The sequence below is a fragment of the Megascapheus bottae genome, chromosome 16 (assembly GCF_031878675.1).
Source record: "Megascapheus bottae isolate mThoBot1 chromosome 16, mThoBot2.hap1, whole genome shotgun sequence".
Lineage (NCBI taxonomy): Eukaryota > Metazoa > Chordata > Mammalia > Rodentia > Geomyidae > Megascapheus > Megascapheus bottae.
The window spans coordinates 7,842,663-7,862,115 of NC_143524.1; the positions used below are offsets into that span (position 1 = coordinate 7,842,663).

Here is a 19,453-nt window from a genome sequence, read left to right on the forward strand (position 1 = left end):
CTATTGCAAATCTCTGCTAGGAGAGCCCAAGGTTTCTACTGATTATGACGAATGAGGGAAACCATTGAGCCTAAGTTCCTTTGAGTCTGGCTTACTTCACTTAATATGATCTTTTCTAAGTCTTTCCATTTCCTAACAAATAGGGAAATGTCATTCTTTCTGACAGCAGCATAAAATTCCATTGTGTACAAATACCACATCTTGTTGATCCACTCATCAACTGAGGGACATCTAGGTTGGTTCCATATCTTTGCTATGGTAAATAGTGCTGCAATGAACATTGCTGTGTTGGTGGATTTAGTATGTTCTTGTTTCTGGATGATTGGATAAATGCCAAGTAGTGGAATTGCTGAATGAAAGGATCTCTAGGATATAGAAATATAAGCTATATAATGAATGATTGTTGTTCTTAAGGTACTATGTTATCTCTCATCTCTTTTGCTGTCCCTTGGTTATCTCATATTGTTACAATATCTCACTTTGTTACCTGATATATCGGATATATTTGTATTTGGTTATTTGAAATTGGATAGGGAACAGGGGAAAATAAGATGAGGGGAGGGGGTAGGGGGAGGGAAATGGGGAGGGGACCAAGACATGTGAAAGGGTATCGATGTATGGGAATTAATGCACCATCTATCTGGCAAATATCATGTAACCCTTCTATTAATTACAATAAAAAATATATGAAAAAAATTTGGCAGTACTATATCTAGAACCCTCCTAGTCGAGGATTACAATAATGCAAAGCCTAGAAACATAAGGCCATATAGAATGAGGCTAAATGAAAGGATCTCCAGAATATGGAAGCAAGAGCTTTATCTTGTGTGATTGTTGTTCTTAATGTACTATGTTATTTCTCTTCTCTTTAGTTCCTTTTGGTTAATCTCATATTGTTAACAGTATCTGACTTTGTTACCTGGCATATTTTATATACATTTATTTGAAATAGGAAAGAGAAGGGGGGGAAAGATGATGATTGGGAGGGCTGGGGGAAGGAAAGGGGAACAAAAATATGAGAAGGGGTATCAATGTGTGAGAATACCTACTATCTGGTGAATATAACTGTAACCCCTCTATACATTACAATTTAAAAAAAGAAAAAAATTGGCAGTACTAGGCTTTGAAGTCTGTACTTCATAGTTTGCTAGCAAATGCTCTCCCAGTCAAGCCAAGTGTCAATACCTTTTTTTTGCCAGTCCTGGGCCTTGAACTCAGGGCCTGAGCACTGTCCTTAGGCTTTCTCAAGCCTAGAGCTCTACTGGTCCACCGCACCACTTCCAGCTTTTCTATGTATGTGGTACCAAGGAACAAACCCTGCTAAGCAAGCACTCTACCACTAGGCCAAACTCCTGGCCCCAGCCAGTACTTTTTTATTTTTCTGCTAAGATTCCCACTTTTGCCCAGAGCCAGCTTTGAGTCATGATGATCCTCTCACACAGCTCAGATTACTGCCATGTACCATCTCACTATCCCCTATCTAATATGCTTATAGCGAACTAACTCACCGAGCTTACCTCTGGATTTATTGTAAGAAATGTTACAATCTGCCCTTTTATCAAATTATATTATCCAATTTATCTAATAAATCTATACTTATTCAAACATGGATGACATTCTCTACCCCTATGCACTTAGGTTTTTCTTACTTTGACGGGGAATGGCTCCAGTAGTTTAATTATATACATTTGCGTTCCTTTGTACTTACAAACGAAGTTTTTTTTTTTTTTGGTCAGTCCTGGGGGCTTGAACTCAGAGCCTGGGCACTGTCTTTGGACACTTTTTATTCAAGGATAGCCCTCTGCCAGTTAAACCACAGCAACACTTCTCGATTTTTCTAAGTATGTGGTACCAAGGAATTGTATCCAGGTCTTCGGGCATGTGGTACCAAGGAATCTAATCAGGTCTTTGAGTGCCCTATCACTAGGCTTAACTCCTGGCCCCAAACAACGTTTCATTTCAAGTTTCTTATTTGCTAGTGCTTCCAGCACTAGGAGTTCAGCACCCTAGGTGATTGGACCACGGTCTGTGATCCAGTCAATGAGATTAGGCCTTGGCTCTGATTTCCTTGTGAAATTATTTCAAGAAAAGCTATTTGTGCTCTTCTATTCTTACCTTACTGCTAATGCTTTTCAAATTTGTAGTTCTTTTCATTGTTGCAAAACCTACCCACTGCTTTAATATATCTGTCCTCTTTTTTTTTTTTTTGTGCCAGTCCTGGGCTTGAGCTCAGGGCCCAAGCCCTGTCCTTGGACTTTCTCAAGGCTAGAGCTCTACCACTTGAGCCACAGCACCACTTCCAGCTTTTTTCTATGTATGTGGTACCGAGGAATTGAACCCAGGTCTTCGTGCATGCTGGGCAAGCACTCTACCTCTAGGCCAAACTCCCGGCCCAATATATCTGTCCTCTAAAGAGCACAGTAGTGACATGTGGCATCTCTGTGGGAATCCCTAAATCCTCTAGTTTTGATCTCTTTTAACTGGGTACTTGGGCTTGAACTCTGGGCCTGCGCATTTTTTTTTGCCAGTCCTGAGCTTGAACTCAGGGCCTGGACACTGTCCTTGAACACGTTTTGCTCAAGGCTAGCATTCTGCCACTTGAGCCACAGAGCCACTTCTGGCTTTTTCTGTGTATGTGGTACCAAGGAATTGAACCCAGGACTTTGTACATGCTAGGCCAGCACTCTACCATTCATTGACTATTTGCTCCTATAATTTCTGGACAGAGGGGAGAGAGAAAAGGATGGGAATTTGGATTATCAGGTGAGGCACAATGTAAAGAATCTGTCATATTTTCTAGAAACATCTGCATTGCTGTCCTTCCCTGACTTCTTTCTCACTGCTAGGTGTGCATTCCTTTTTCCTCACTGTTCTTACTGCCACATTCAAAAGAATTGATACTCATAAATTGAAACACTAAATTTGATGGCAAAATGTTTACATGAGATTTATTCCTTTACCCCAAGAAAGTTCACATAGAGCGTTAACATTTGGTTTGTTGTCCTTGTATTTTAATTAAGACGGAACTCTTTGAGGGTTCTACACACCCTTCATTTTCTGGTGGTCTTTCCCATAGTTAAGATTATAGGGTTAGGGAGGATTATATTGGTTTTCCCTTCATCTGGTTCCATTTGGGATGGGCACTGTGGTATCTGGGTAGCTTCTGAGTGTTAATCAGACTCTTCAGATTGCAGTTGATATCTTACAGTAGATGAGGAAGAAGTTATATGTATATCTTTAGTGTGACTCTCTTGTTCAGATTCCATGTTGGTCATACTGGTTTCATATGTGCCTTGTACTAAGCTTTGGCTGCAAGAAGGTTGATAGTCTGAACTTATGTTCTCTGACTGCAGGTCTCTTGGGTCCTGTCCTGTGTATTTCATGTCCTCTGGCTTGCTCGGTCTTGTTTGGCTACTAGGTGCACGTACATCTTGCTTCACAGCTCCAGATTCAGTGCCTTTTAGTTTTATATTTTGATGCTCACTGACTTGGTCTACAATGTTTTGTGATTGCCAGCCTGGCTTTTTCCGGGCTGTGGTGGTTTGTGGAATTGGTTGGCAGAGTGCTCTCTGCTTTAGGGATTCTTGTTCCAGTAGACCTTGGGATCCCCAGTTGAGGGATCCCCATTCTTGTGCTTTCCAGTCTTTGTTTTTCCAGCCTTGACTTCTCCAGTCTTGGGTGTCCTTGGCACGTGCTTGCCAGTTTGAAGATGTCCACTGTGGAGATTGCTTGTCTTGGGTTTCGTAGTCTGGGTAGTCAAAGCTTCCGTAGCTCCAATCTTGACAGAACTGCTTTCGCGGTTTCTCCACTGGAATTTGTTGTCTTTGTTTTTGTAATTTTACTTTTGAGCCTTTGTCCTCTTGGGGTTTCTGGCCTTTAGGTTGCTCATCTCGGATCTCTGGTTTTGGAGGCTGTTCCTTGACTGGCTTGTGGTCTTTTTCTTTGGGTGGTTTGTCCAGCACCTTCTCTTTTACAGCCTGTTGAGTCTGTCCATCTTGGGATTTCTCTCCTTTTACTTGCTGATCTTCAGCCTTCTCATCTTCAACCTTCTCATCTTCAACCTGCTTAGTTTTGACCTGATCTTCAGGTTGGTGATCTGAGGGTTGGTCTGGGGTTTGGTTATATTGTGCTTGCTTATCCACAGAGTACTTCCTTGGGAACATCCAGGATCTGACTTTTTGGTCTAGGGATTTTCGTCTTGTGCTTGGCAGGTCTAAGGAATATCTCTTTTGGTATTGCATACTTTTCCTTGGCAGGTCTAAGGAATATCTCTTCTGGAATTTCTTATCTTTTCTTTGGACATCAAAGGAAAGTCTTCTTGGGGATTTGGTACCATGGGCTTTCTTCTCAGATTTCCATTCCTGGGTTAGTTCCATGACTTCACTTCGAATGTCTTGATATGGTATGTCTGAAAATGGTTCGTCTTCCGACTGATGATCCAGGTCTAGCATGAGTGGCGATGTGTCCTGCGGAACATCCTGGGGTGCTGTTTCTTGGGCTAGACTTTCTTGGGATGGTGTATGGTGGGATGGTATGTCTTCAGGTGGTTCATCTTGAGGTGCAATGTCCTGGGGTGGTTCCTCTTGGGGTGGAATTTCTGTGGGTGGTTCCTCTTGAGATGGTTCCTCTTGGGGTGGAATTTCTGTGGGTGGTTCCTCTTGAGATGGTTCCTCTTGGGGTGGAATTTCTGTGGGTGGTTCCTCTTGAGATGGTTCCTCTTGGGGTGGAATTTCTGTGGGTGGTTCCTCTTGAGATGGTTCATCTTGGGATGGGGTTTTTTGGGGTGGTTCCTCTTGAGATGGTTCATCTTGGGATGGGGTTTTTTGGGGTGGTTCCTCTTGAGATGGTTCCTCTTGGGATGGGGTTTTTTGGGGTGGTTCCTCTTGGGGTGGCTCATCTTTTGGTTCATCTTGGGATGGTTCATCCTTGGGTGGTTCCTCTTGCGGTGGTTCATCTTCAGGTGGTTCATCTTGCGGTGGTTCATCTTCGGGTGGTTCGTCTTCGGGTGGTTCGTCTTCGGGTGGTTCATCTTTGGGTGGCTCGTCTTTGGGTGGCTCATCTTTGGGTGGCTCGTCTTTGGGTGGCTCGTCTTTGGGTGGCTCGTCTTGGGGTGGCTCGTCTTGGGGTGGCTCGTCTTGGGGTGGTTCGTCTTGGGGTGGCTCATCTTGGGGTGGCTCGTCTTGGGGTGGCTCGTCTTGGGGTGGTTCCTCTTGAGGTGGTTCATCTTGAGAGGATGATGACTGCAAGATTTGTGTTGATGGGGATTCTGAGGGTGGAAGGTCAAATGGCAAGCTACTGAGCAGTGAATCTGTGAACTCTTGTGCAGATGAGGATGGGGAAGCTCGGAATGGTAAATCCAGGTCCTGAAACTTGACTTGTGTTTCAGTGGGCTCTAAAGAGCCTTTCAGAGAGCGTGTAGTGCTTGCCAGAGACCTTGCCTCTGATTCAGGTTCCTCCTCAATGTATTCCTGTGGTGTTGTACTCTCTAAAACAGAAAGTTCACTTGGCTCTGATTTTTCTTGGGAGGAAAAAGGAGGTTTTGAGACTCTTAACTTAAAGTAAGAATAGCCTCCAAAGAAACTGGCTTGTATGTTTGGAGGTCCACCAGTGTGACTGCCCTCTTGAAGTTCAAAGTGTATTTGAGCAGGTTCTTCTTGATCAGGTTGTTCATTGTCTTGAATAACATCTGAAGGCAAGAAAAATACAACCTGCAACACAGGGAGAAGAGAACATTAGTGCAACAGACAGAATCATCTTTCATGAAATTTTCCATTTGACTTCTCCAGTTTTTATTATGACTGTAGATAGGAGCTGACATTTAGGTTAGGAGTTGGAAAAAATATTTGTGCCATCATCAGTTCATTGGCATTATTTGGGACAAGGCAATGCACCTTATTATCTCAAATACTGTAATTCTTCCATGCTTTATATTATAAAACTTCTAAGACATTTGAAATCATTCAATCAATATTCAAGTATGAAGTTGTGTGTGTGTGTGTGTGTGTGTGTTTAAAATTCAGTCCCCTAAGGGAACACATTATTTCAGGTTGATGTACAGAGTGGCTGTGTAAGCTCTGATTACACCTTCTTGTTATAAAAGATCTAAACTTGTATATCTAACACATATCCATCTAATACATATGTGTGTATGTATGTATGTATGTATGTACAACTACTTCACTCAATCTTAGCCAAAAGTCCAGGGAATAATACATATGATTTATTAGTTATATAAAGGAACTAAATGTTGGTCATCAAGGATAATTAGATGTGAATTTTGTTCTTACAGTGCTCACAGTTGTTGGTAGACCAATGTACAAGTAAATAACCATTCAGATATTATTACAGATATTCGGAAAGGGGTACTTTCAGGAAATAAAGAAAATGACCTAATTTTCGAATCTTAACAGATGAGTAGGAATTGTTTAGGTAAAAGAGATGAGATGAGGTAAGACAGGAGACAAAATTCATGTAGTGAATCAATGGAAACAGTTATAAAAGGATAGGTTGTGATATAACATGTTACGATAACATTGGTAAGCAGTTAGATATTGTTAGGTTAGCTAGGGGATTTGGGATTTGCCTTTAGAATCAAGGCTATTGGCTTTTTATTTTTGTTTATTTCTTTTTTGTCAGCCTGGGGCTTGAACTCAAGGACAGAGCTCTACCACTTAAGCTACAATATCAGTTCTGGCCTTTTCTGTGTATGTGGTACTGCGGAATGGAACCCAGGTCTTCGTACGTGCTAGGTGAGCACTCTATCATTAGGCCAAACTCCTGCTCTGGCTATTGGATTTTTAAAGCTAATAGTATCTGATATAAAGTGATTCTCAGTCTTTCTAAAAACAAAGTAAGGAGTTGACATTGCAACCAAACCTGCTGATTTTAAAAAGTAATTATCCTTCTTATTATTATAAAGATTTCTTTTTGGACAATGTCTGCCCTTCCCTTGCTGTCTGTTTTTTCCTCCCATCCCCACTCACAAATTGTATGGTTCATTTTCAACATAGTGTCTAGTGAATACCACTGCTGCATTTGTTCATCCTTTGTCCCTGTGCTCCTTTCACCCTCCCAAAGACAAATAAATGATCAAAGAAGACAACATGAAAAGGAAAATAGCAACAAAGGAAAAAATAACCTCTTGTTTCAATTTCCTGAAGTTAATTTAAATAAATAGTATTTTGTATAATCAGTTGCACATAAGCATTGTGCATATTTTCCTTTGTTCTTACTATGTGTGAATGCTTACTGTCTTGTATACTTTATCATCTCCCAGTATATTTTAGATCTAGCTTATATATGAGAGAAAACATGTGTTGTTTGTCTCTCTGAGCTTGGCTTACCTCACTTAACATGATTTGTTCTAGGTCCATATATTTTCCTACAGATGCCCTAATGTTCTTTCTAATGGCTGTAAAATTCCACTGTATAAGGTACCATAGGTTTTGGATTCACTCATCTATGGTAGGGCATCTGGGCTGTTTCCAGAACTTAGCTATTGTAAGTAGGGTAGCAGTGAATGTGCATATGCAAATGACTTTATGGTATCCTGTCTTGTGATATTCTGGGTAGATGTCCAGGAGTGGTATGGTATGGCTGGGTTGTAGGGAAGATCTACTCTGCTGTCCAGAGTGGTTGTACTAGTTTACATTCCCACCAGCAGTGCAGCATGGTTCATTTTCCCCACATCCCCACCATTTGTTGCTGTTCAAATTCACAATGTTGTCCAATCTGAGTGAGATGCAATCTCACAGTTGTTTTGCTTTGCATTTCCTTTTTGGCCAGGGTTAATGAACATTTCCTCTGTGCTAGTCTGTCTTCTTCATCTTCTTTTTTTTTGGGGGTTGGGCCAGGGAGCTGTCCCTGAGCTCTTCAGCTCAAGCCTATCCAGCTAACCTTGGAGCCACAATCCCACTTCCAGTTTTCTAGAGATTAATTGGAGAGAAGAGTCTCACAGTCTTCTGTGCTGGGCTGGCTTTGAACTTCGATCCTCAGATCTCAGCCTCCTGAGTAAGTAGGATTACAGTCATGAGCTACCTGATAACTCTTACTTCTTCTTCTGTGGCAATCTCTCCTTAGCTCCCTTTCACATTTGGTGATTGGTTTATTAGTTTGGGAAGGGTTCATTCCTTGAACAACTTGTATATTTTGGACATTAGGCTTTTGTTAGATGTACTGCTGGTAAAGATCTTTTCCTGGTCAGTTGAGCCTGCTGATTTTTCATCAATCTGTGCTGTTCTTTTGAGGTTCTTTATATAGTATAGGAAGTAACTATCTGTTATGTTTCTCTGATATGCTTATTATTCAGTGTTTAAATGAATTAATTATGCTTATCTAGCTGGTTAATAACAGGACAGGCAGAAAATCCACAATTCTTGTATTATATACATTGCCATTCTCCACCATCTTTGGTTTCTATACCATATGTTTCGAGTACCATATAAAATGGGTACAAGTGGTACTTTGTAGATATTTCTTTTTTTTTTACTTATCCTCAGCCTTTGTTTCATAGGTATTAACTTACTAGTTTGTTCCAAGAGAGCTTTGGAGGCATGGATAACAATTTATTATTTATTACAGTTATTAAGTGCCATGGCTTAAACATTACTTAATGTTGACTTTTTTTTACAACAAAGAGAACTGGGATTTTGAGATGTAATGTGGTTACCTCAATGAGAACAGTGTCATAGACCTATGAACTGTGAAGCTAAGTAGGAGTCACACATTGCAGTAGAACCCTATGTCTTGTGTTTTCCTCTCTAATTTATTATTTCTTTTATTAACCACTTACCACTTCACTTAATTAACCAGTTCAGTCACTCCCTGCAGTAGGGTGGTAATGACTGAAGATCATCTGAAATACTTTTAAGCATACTAGTCAGAATCCTCATGTCATCTGTGATGCTCAGGACATTAGTTAACCTTAGTTCCTTCCATTATATGTAATATAAGGATATTATAATAGCTTGAATGCAATTGAATTGCTGCTCAGTAATGATAACAATGACTAATCTAATGTGTGATTGGTAAATACAAACTTCAATGATTACAAATGAATTTAGTTTCACTTAGTATTTTTCTACTTCCTCTCTAGGAAGAGGAAATAGGAAGAGGAAGTAGGAAAGGTATGACTGACATGCCCTTATGACCCAAATGTAAGCCTCCCCATGTCGCAGTAATTTGGATTCCTATTAAGTCTGATATGTTGTGAATGTCTTGTCATTGAGCTCAAGACCCGTGCATGAACAGTAGACAGCAAGAAAGGAAAGCAGAGTGGTCCTATAGGGTTGTAGGGACCTTCAGTCTTAAGCTTATCCTGCTCTGGCTTTCCTACATTTAGAAGTTTCAAGTTCAATATCTGAGCATGCTCCTCCACCCACTCAGACTGGAAGTTACCTGGGATAACCTTTTAGGGATCAGTTCTTATTTGAACTCACCTGATTGGAATGTGTCCAGCATTTGTTTCTGAAGGATGCGATAGTCACAGAGATGCTGAACTCTGCTATGCTGATGATTAGTAAGATTGACAGAGCTCCCTGCAAGGAAGGAGGGAAAGTAAACAGCATTTGGAAACAAAGCCAATGTCCTTTTAGAGATAGTACCTTATACTTCCTGACCAAGTTTGACATTGGACATTAGTTTTCATATCTCTCTGATGAGACATTTAACAGCCTCCAATGTCTATACCCATAGAACCAAACACCAATTTGAGTGCAACAGGAAGAGACAGTAGAGAGTAATGATATTGGCAGTGAATTGTTGCCATATGGCATTGTGATGCCTTTTTCATTCCCTTAAATTTTAAATGATGTCTCTGGTGACCATGTAGACAGTAGATAGGTCTTTTTGAAGTATCTATAGCTTACTGTCCTAATATTTTAAGCTGAGTTTTAGCAGGAGGTTAAAACAGGCATGAGGTTGATTTTCCATAATTTTCTATGCAGGAAGACTATCCTGGGATACCTATTCATGGAGGGCAGGAAATAACAGAATTTCATGAAGCTGAGCCCCCAGACCTGGGTGTTATCCCTGAGCTCTTCAGCTCAGTGCTAACACCCTACCCTTGAGCCAAGCCTCACTTCCCATTTTCTAGAGGTTAACTGGAGATAGGAGTCTCAGGTTCTTTTGTGCCTGGGTTGGCTTTGAACCTTGATCCTCAGATCTCAGCCTCCTGAGTTAGGATTACAGGCGTTAGCCACTGCGCCCAGCATAACTCTTTTCATATATAATTTCTTCCTGATGTATATAATTTATATAAACATAATACATAACTTGCATACTTATATATAATATATTATCAATAATATGTCTGGAAAAATTATACACATATAATTATATAAGTATATATAAATTACATATACACATGTAACTATATTATATATAAATTATATAGATATATATATCACTGTAATAGAGAGTAATGGGATCCTAAACATGAGTTAAAAGGGTAAGAAAATATGGTATTATGTATGAAGATAAAATTAGAATTTTATTTTCTGTATTTATTTCTATCACTCCACAGTAATCTGAATCTAATTTTAGAATTTATCTCAGAATATATGAGAAGATAATTTGGTCCACTTAAATGAGTGTGACTAAGATCTTTTAGTCAGTCACTGACAGTTCTTTTTTATGTCCTCCTTTATTGAAAGAGATACTTTTCCCTGATTCTGTGTTACTTCCATCCAAACTGGTTCAAATCTTAAAATTTTAGTATTCAGGTCTTTAAGATACAACTGGTAGAAATAGAATGAAACCCAGGACTTGCTTAAGAAACTAGGAAGAAAGACCTACTGAAATCTTTGACATAATAATAGTACCATTTATTACTTCTGACAAAAACAATGTTCTTCTGAATTGTACATCTTGGCGAAAGTGCATTTTGTTTTCCTTATTAAGATTGCTACAGTTATATAAAGTGATTTATGTATTAAAGTTATTGTAAAAAATACTGTACTTGCTAAACATTTCTTTAGTGATGTTATTTTTATTTTATTAAAAAAAATTTGTTTTCAGGGCCTTGGTGCCGTCCCTTAGCTTTTATGCTCAAGGCTACCACTTGAACTCTACCACTCTACTTTTTTTTTTTTTTGCCAGTCCTGGGCTTAAGCTCAGGGCCTGAGCACTGTCCTTGGATTTTTCTCAAGGCTAGAGCTCTACCACTTGAGCCTCAGCACCACTTCCGGCCTTTTCTAAGTATGTGGTGCCAAGGAATCGAACCTGGGTCCTCATGCATGCTAGACAAGCACTCTACCACTAGGCCAAATGCCCTGCCCCTACCACTCTACTTATACTCTACCATTTGAACAAAACAGGCCCATTTCCAGCTTTTTTGTGGTTAATTGGAGTTATTAATTAGAGTTTATTTGTGGTTAATAAGAGTCTCACAGACTTTCCTGGTGAGACTGGATTCAGGCTACATTCCTCAGATCTCTGATAGCCAGGATTATAGGCATGAGCCACAGGTACCCACTCTCATTGTGCTTCTTTTATATAATGAAGAGATAAAATCCAATTGATGTCAAAAATAATTGTGATAATGAAAACCATTAACCATTATTTATACTGGGCCAGTTACTATTTGTACTATTTAGTGATAGCAAGGAGTCATGTAGTTTCATGTGAGTTCAATGAAGCGATATAATTTTCATTTTCTATAAGAGGAAACCAGAGGCACAGACCTCATACAGTGCCAGGCCAAAGTTACAAGTTTGCCTAAGGCAAAACCAAGGTAAAATTCAGAGGAGAACTCCTGAGCCATCTTAACTATCAACTTACTATATGCATCTCAAAATAAGTTTAAAGGTTGATACAACCTCAGTTAGTAGAATAAAAGTTAATAATGCACTGTTGTTTCATGGGCAGATCATACCTAAGATAAAGCACTTACAACAAGAAGTGTTTTGCCAAAAACACATAGTCCTTCAAGGGATGGCATCTGGCAGAACTTGTGTTGCTGTGTAAAGCTGATAATGGTGAATGTAATCCCAGCCACTGCGACCACGGAACTGATGACATTCATGGTGGTGACCGGTAGTCCCTGCAACATAGTTTTAACACATGATAAAGTAAAAACTACACCAAACCAGAAATAGCATGTAAGAAATCTACTTCACAGGGAAGAGTTGGTCCATTCGATCAATGACTGGAAAGGTCAGTGACATAGATTTTGACTCATCAAGGAAGACTAAATGAGAATAAATGAGTCTAATAAATATGCCGGGTGCTGGTGGCTCACGCCTATATGTAATGCTAGCTGCTCAGGAGGCTGAGATCTGAGGATTGCGGTTCAAAGCCATTCTGGGCAAGAAAGTGTGAGACTCTGATCTCCAACTAACCACCAAAAAGCTGGAAGCAGAGCCTGGATTAAATGGTAGAGCACTATCCTTGAGTGAAAACGTTCAGAGGCAGTGCCCAGGCCCCAAGTTCAAGCCCCATGACAGGCAAAAAAAAAAAAAAAAGAAAGAAAAAAGAAAGAAAGAAAGATTAATTAGTACAAGGTTCTAATGAAACTGGAACTAAAAAATCAAGTCTGATTTCAAAGTGAAGATACCTTACAACTTACCCTGCTGTTTGCCTGTTATGAAAAATACCTACTCCTGGCACTGATCTTATTATTTTAAAGGAAAAACAACAAAAAGCATCCTTTCTGTCTTACTTCATCCTGTGTTTACTGTTCATTTATCTACGTGTTGTGTTTGTTGTGACAAGAAATGTCTACAGTCTCTTCCCGCTGGAGTGGTCAGTGGCTTAGTTGGCGGGGAATTGGACATTTTTACATGCGATGTAAAAATAGAAAGAGGAAGAATCATATAGAGATGTCATCTCTCTCAATGTTCAGTTTTGCTCTTGCCAACCTCTGTTTTGTCTCTCGTGGGACATTTGATAAAGTAAGGTCTCTAGAGAGGCAGTCTTTCCAGGGTGGTTTAGGATGTGAGGCCAGGACATTTGATGTTCCTGTTTTACAAATGAATCAGATTCAGGGATTCAGTGACTGCAGCAGTCTTACCACTGGTGGAAGATCTGTGAGGAAAAATCAGGTCTTTTGATACCTAGCTCAACATTCTCGCTCATGCCATCCTGCCCACTCTTCTTTTGTCCCTGAAATCTTAAGCTCAAGGCTAGTGCTCTACCACTTTGAGCCACAGTGCCACTTTCTTCTGTGTAGTCATTTTGTGAGTCAGGGAGAGTTTTGCATTAATCTTAGTCTAATTTCAGCATTGGAAAGATGGAGGCTTTTATCCTTGCCTGATGCCTGATAATTTCTCTACGGCTTGTTACTGCTTTTCGAGGATGGCAGAGGACCATTAGAGCAAAGATAAAATGGCTTTTAGAGGAGGCTTACATCTCCAGGGCCATAACAAGATCAGAGTGGTGAGAAGGGACTTGGAATGTTTGGGTGTCATTATTCCTTTTATAGGCAAACTCTTAATCTTTAACTGAACACAGCAATGAATGGAATGGTACAGCATCAATGCTCAGAGCCTTTTCTTGGGACCTTGGGCAGTCCTCACATTAAAGCCTCTATTGGTATGGGGAATTATGCCTGGAGAAGGTAATTACTGGTTTCTGTGCACTGATTTTGGCTGTAGCAGTGTTTCTTTAATAGTATAGACATTTTTGGTTTTGTGATTTGATTTTACTGTGGGAGGCTTTCCTGTGTGCATTTTAGAATGCCCAGAAACACCTCTGGCTTCTGCACAGTAGAGACCAGAGCATCCCATCACCCAGTCATGACAAACATATCTTTAGACATTATTAGATACTTCCTGGAGGAGAAGGGACAAAAATGACACCCGAGTAAAAAACTACCTAGTTAGAGAGATAGCAAGAATGTATCAATTTTCATGGCCAGAGAAATAGGGATCAGTGTAAACATGTAGGGCTAAGGGCAGCACTGACAGATATGAATGATCTCTACTGCACACCTGATGTTTTCAGATTCTCTTGAGAATTTACACAAAATGGTTTCAAAACTGAGATGATATAAACAATGAAAAGATTTTAAATGGCATAGAAATCACAGAGTGACTTACCCGTATCTTATTTGGCTTCTCATCGATCATAGTGACTAATCCTGTAAGAAAGAACTGTTTGGAAAACAAGAGACAAAAGTTAACAAGTGATGAGTGAGATGGCTTCACAGGGAAGTCTCCACAGGATACATGGATTACCTATGTGGGGATCTCCCAGACCCTTGTGCCTTCTCATCGTGCAATAGGAGGAAACATAGGCACATTTGTAAGACTAAATCTGGACTAGACTTGATTATCACCAATCAAAGGCTCTCTGCCAGCAACAGCTGGGAATATCTCAGCACAGCTGAGGTTTAAAAAAAGAGAGATCTTCTTGGGCTCTTGGCCTGGAAGGGGGTGCGCAGGGGCTGTGTAGGTTCTGAGCAGAGGGAGGGAGCCTTTCTCAGTGAAGATTCCCCTTCAGGTTGATAATGTGTTCCAAAACCTAGTGACAGCTGATTTTCAGAGCATACTCTAGTCCTAGTGCCAACCAGAGAAATGGTAAAGCCACCCAAGGTCATTAATGATTAATGCATCTCCTCTGTGGGGATTACTACTGTCTTGGGGGTATCTTGGGCTCAGCTTGGTTGAGGAGTTTTGACATGACATACAGAGACTGGAAGTTCCTTTTGGTGCCTTCCTCACTCAGATCACCAGGTCTTATCAGTGGCTCTCTGAGCGGTCTGTCTCCACTGCTGCACTGATGGTTCAGGGAAGCACCTTCCCTGCCAGTCCCTCCAAATGGATTCTGCAAGGTTTCTGCTATTCTTTGACTCATTTCTCACACAAACCCCAACATATCTCAATGAAAATAAATCTTCAAGTGACACTGTCCTTTAACAACTTGTTTGTGAATTTTCCCTATGCGCATATGGAAATTTTGTTTTGTTTCATTTTGTTTTTTTTATTGGTCGTGGGGCTTGATCTCTGGGCCCAGGCACTGTCCCTGAGCTTTTTGCTCAAGGCTAGTGCTTTTTGATGATTAATTGGTGGGAAGAATCTCATGGATTTTTCTTCCTGGGCTCTCTTTGAACTACCGTCTTCAGATCTCAGCCTCTTGAGTAGCTAGGATTACAGGCATGAGCCATAAGCATCTGGCTGGTTCTGTGTTTTCAACATTGCTGCAGAGTTTGGCACAATCAGGTTCAACTTGGATTTATGGTCTCATTTTTATGCCACTGACACGAAATTTTTGGATTTCTTTCAATTGCTCTTTCTCACATCAAGATGGCTGATTCTTTGTCACTGGCTAATGAGAATGTGTGAAGCATTGCACTGGGCGGGCCAGATAGGGGCAGCTAATAAGGCCTCCCTAGAGTTCCTGGAAGAACTCTCAGAACACTTGGTGCTAGCTTGTTCCCCACTTCTCACAGAGAGGCCTAGCGCAGTGCCTGGGACACTACCACCAACACATAAGACACAGTTATCTAGTAAATACGCTTCCCATGCACCCTGGAGTTTTGAAAACCAGTCAGCCAGGACCTCATTAGAATTCATACATGCAGACTACTGAGAATCCCCTGGGTGAGATTCCAGTGGGAGATGGGAAATGAGAACTGGGTCTATTTGATTTCTTTTTCTTTTTTTTTTGCAACAGTAAGTTTTCTTTTAAAAATTTATTAGTTTATTTTTAATTTTAAAAATCATCTTTATGAAGTTGTTCTGAGGGGTTTTAGTTCAACATGTCTGTGGGTACAGTGAATAGCAGTTTGAAAATCAATTATTCAATACTATATTACATGTACTGGGAAAATAAAGACATCACCAGTTGTTTTTGGAATACAAATTATAGAAAAGGCATGGGATATTAATGTTTATCAAAAAAATAGGGAGCCAAGAGTTTGGCCTAGTGGCAGAGTGCTTGCCTAGCATGCACAAAGACCCAGATTCAATTCCTTGGTACCACATACATAGAAAAAAGCTGGAAGTAGTGCTGAGGCTCAAGTGGTAGAGCTCTAGCCTTGAGAAAGTCCAAGGACAGTGCTCAGGCCCTGAATTCAAGCCCAGGACTGGCAAAAAAAAAATAGCATGGGTATGGGTGTCAGTGACTCATGCCTATAACTTTAACTGCTCAGGAGGCTGAAGTCCAGAGGATTACACATTGAAGCCAGCATAGGCTGGCTTCAAAACTGACAGCTAAAAGTAAGGCTAGAGACATGACTCAAGTATTAGAGCACCAGTGGGAAGCAAACTGAGAACGTGAGGCTCTGAGTTGAAGACTAGAACCAGGAAAAAAGAATTATATTAAAATGAAGATAGGAGTCTCTTGAATTGCTGACTGGCTCTGAACTGTGGTCCTTAGATCCCAGGTTTCTGGGCAGCTAGGACTACAAGCATGAGCCAGCACAAGAGTGAAAGTTGTGTTTTTGTTTGTTTTGCTTTTGCTAGTCCTAGGGACTGAACTCAGGGCCTGGGCATTGTCCTTGGGCTTTCCTCACAGCTAGTGCTCTACCACTTGAGCCACAGCACCACTTCCGGCTTTTCTATATGTATATGGTACCAAGGAATTGAACCCAGGTCTTTGTGCATGGTAGGCTAGTTCTGTACCACTAGGCCAAACTCCTGGTCCCAAGAGTGAGTTTTTTAATAGAGATGGTGGTTCTTATTTCATCTTTTTTTTAACTGACTAATTGCCTCATTTATTCATTTGTACAAACTTTGCCTCAAGTATGATTCTAGTTTCTGAGACTGTAACAGCAGGTAAAACAAGACAATACACTTCCCCTCTAGTGTGAGACACTGTGACAAATCTATCTTTAGATATATAGTACAAAATTAGGAGTCAAAACTATACACTGTTGGAGTACATTTCATTGTTCTCAGAACAGTATTATGGCTTTGTTATTACCTGTATGAGGGACACATCCATGAGTTTTACCGGACTGAGAAGGGCATAGATCTTATATAAAACCTTAAAATTGTAAAATGCATAATAATCTTAAAATTCTCCTTAAACTAGGATACAGTCTTTGATGCCATGAGTGCTAGGTAGACATGTTTAATTGATTACCTGTTCTCCAACTCAAGTTTCCTTATTTGCAAAGGAGAAAGTTGTGTATCTGCCTCTTTTTCAGATCAAGTGTGGACTTTGGACCCTTGCAAGAATTGCCCACCAGGAGACGCTGTTACCAGAATGAGAGCTGTGCATGACCAGAGGAGCCAATGGTTTTGTCATGGAAGGGACTCTGGTTTTCTGGAGGTTTCACATATGTAGAAGTCACTGTCATAGGTCACCTAGCAGTTCACACCCGCCTTTATAGCAATTTCTCTAAAGCTCTTATAGCACAATACTCACAATTAATGCTCCCCAGAATGGGTATCCCGTGAGGAAAACGAGGGGAAATTTTTTTGAGAAAGTGATGACATTAAATGCAAATATAATTCCAAGGCTCATAATGACTAGAGCAAGCAGGATCTGGATAGCCTGTGTGGAGAAATGATGCGGAAGGTTACCTGTGCCTGAGGCCTGAAGGCTGCCCAGGCCCCGCAGCATGCTTTGTGCTGACTGCACATTTCCCTCAGCCTGAAAGTCTGTCTCTCCATCACCAGCTCGGCTCAGAATATGAGGAGCGACAGGCCAGATGTCTTTCCCTACCATGCTTGGCTCACTCTTGCACAGCTCCTCCAATCACCAGTTTATTTTCTACCACGCCAGTTTGAATGTCTGGCTGCCCTGGACTGTTAACTCCTTGAGAGCAGAGACTCCAAGTTGTTCACTTTATATTTGTTTTTACTTTTCTAGCACAGCGTTTTAAGATTTCCCTCACGGCCTGTTCTTCTTCACACTTTCTACATTAGTACAGTTGATCTTTCCTGATATGTGTGGGAATGTGGCAGGGTAAGAAGATCGATTCTGCCCAAGTCTGTGGTGTTCAAGTCCTTTGCGTAAAATGGCACAATTTCTCCATCCTCTCATATTCATTTCTCATTTTTCTTTCATTTCCTCAGACTCTATCACTTTCCTTTTCTTCCCTTCCATCTCTCCTTCCTTTCTTTTCCTTTCCTTTTGTTCTTCTTTCCATTTACCTCTCCCATATCCTTTAAGTTACCTCCAGACTACTTAGAATACTAGGGGAATATAAAGGGCACAAGGACAATTGTTTTACTGTCATTTTTAGGGAATAGTGGCAATCAAAATGGTACACATTTGGTACGGGCATAATTTTTTTTTAATATTTTGATCCATGGTAGGCTGTGGTTTTGGAACCTGTAGATTTGGATGGCCAATTGTGTATGCTTTTAAAACTGGGCTCATGTCAATTCCTAGAAGATTACAAAATTTGCAGATATATGATGGAGAAACAGGAGTGGATGGTGTGTCTCATCTCTTCTCCATCTAAGTGCCTGACTAGGAATGAGAACAAGATAGCCAGCTTTCCAATATATTAGGAATTTGCAAGAGATGGAAAATGCAGTGATCTTGTAGGGCCAGTAGTCCTTATTGGGGCCAAATCTCTCCGCTGGCAGTCTCGATTTTATCCCCAGGCCTATCCACCATGGCATCTCACAACGAATGATTTCATTGCTTTAAGGAAGTTAGGACTGTCTATTCAGCTCTCCCTTAGGTACATTCACATATGTGTAAATAAATGTCTATCTGTGGCTCACTACAGTGTTTTGGATATGAATTTCAAAGAATTTCTGATGCTTAACTCAAAGAAATTTAACCTTTCATTTACATTTCTTGTTAGTTCCAAGGTGGATACTACACATTTCCTCAATAAGGTATTTGAAAGAAATTCGAACAATTTCCTTTTATCTCCGCCCTAGAATGTCCTCAGATTTAGGGGAGTTACTAATTTGAGTAATTTTAAATTAAGTCCCCAGAAATGTTCCCAAAATCTGAGGCATACTGTGTGTTTCTACTGAGAACTTTTATTCTTCTTGTTCATGAAAATCCACAGTAGTCTGTTATCGGTTACGATTGGCTCTAATGATCCAATTCTTTGTACAAGCAAATGACTTCAAAGTCATGCTTATGACTCAAGAAGGATACGTTTCAGAGGAAAGGTGAGAAAGAACAGGAAAGAAGGAATCGGTTCCCTTCTTGAAAATGATGACCTAGTGGTGTCTCTGTAGATAAAACACAGAGACATAACTTCATTTTCTCCCGGATGACCCGTGATTGGAGAGAACTTACCCCCAAAAGTTTTGGCTCCCCCTTTAGAATATCCAGCAGAGAGATGTGAGGTTTATAAGGAAACGCAGTTAGCACGGTTTCATCCGTTTCTATTGTGATGACCTGGGTCCCTCTTTTCTCCTGGGATGGTGACTCCATGACTCACTGGCAGAATTCCATTAGGAGAATATGTGAGTGAATATTGTGGTGGAAATCATGATCTCCTTTTCCACCAATGTCACTTGGAGTCTTTTGCAATGCCCCTTCAGCAGTTACTCCACTCCATGCTAGAACCACAGAATCTCAGTCATTGAGTCAT

General features: G+C 40.5%; 1 protein-coding gene and 1 long non-coding RNA gene across 4 annotated transcripts in view; one reads left to right on the plus strand and one right to left on the minus strand.

The window, feature by feature from the left end:
* Positions 1–18,788, plus strand: part of LOC150052520 (uncharacterized) — a 35,739-nt gene extending 16,951 nt beyond the window's left edge. The window contains exons 3-5 of one of the 2 annotated variants that reach the window (XR_016538026.1): positions 6,637–6,749; positions 7,854–8,010; positions 17,090–18,788. This is a non-coding gene — a long non-coding RNA (uncharacterized LOC150052520). The remainder of the gene's footprint in view (positions 1–6,636; positions 6,750–7,853; positions 8,011–17,089) is intronic. The other variant, XR_016538025.1, reaches the window with a different exon arrangement.
* Positions 2,922–19,443, minus strand: Ms4a14 (membrane spanning 4-domains A14). 2 transcript variants are annotated; one of them, XM_090347602.1, is made up of 6 exons: positions 19,156–19,443; positions 17,311–17,439; positions 14,037–14,090; positions 11,891–12,040; positions 9,438–9,536; positions 2,922–5,708 (listed from the first exon to the last, which is right to left on the minus strand). In XM_090347602.1, exons 1-6 carry the CDS (start codon positions 19,291–19,293, stop codon positions 3,171–3,173), a joined length of 3,108 nt encoding a protein of 1,035 aa, XP_090203728.1. In that variant the 5' UTR covers positions 19,294–19,443; the 3' UTR covers positions 2,922–3,170. The 2 variants fall into 2 exon arrangements, with proteins under 2 accessions (XP_090203728.1, XP_090203729.1); XM_090347603.1 differs by lacking the exon at positions 17,311–17,439 and having other exon boundaries at positions 19,156–19,442.
* Positions 19,444–19,453: the final 10 nt, after the last annotated feature.

Bases quoted from the DNA above. Each gene is read 5' to 3' on its own strand.
- Ms4a14 (XM_090347602.1), bottom strand. From the start codon at position 19,293: ATGGAGTCACCATCCCAGGAGAAAAGAGGGACCCAGGTCATCACAATA. The intron at 17,440-19,155 runs GTAAGTTCTCTC...TTCTCCACACAG, and splicing joins GGGAGCCAAAACTTTTGGGG to GCTATCCAGATCCTGCTTGC. The intron at 5,709-9,437 runs GTGAGTTCAAAT...CCTGTGTTGCAG, and splicing joins GCTGGACACATTCCAATCAG to GTTGTATTTTTCTTGCCTTC.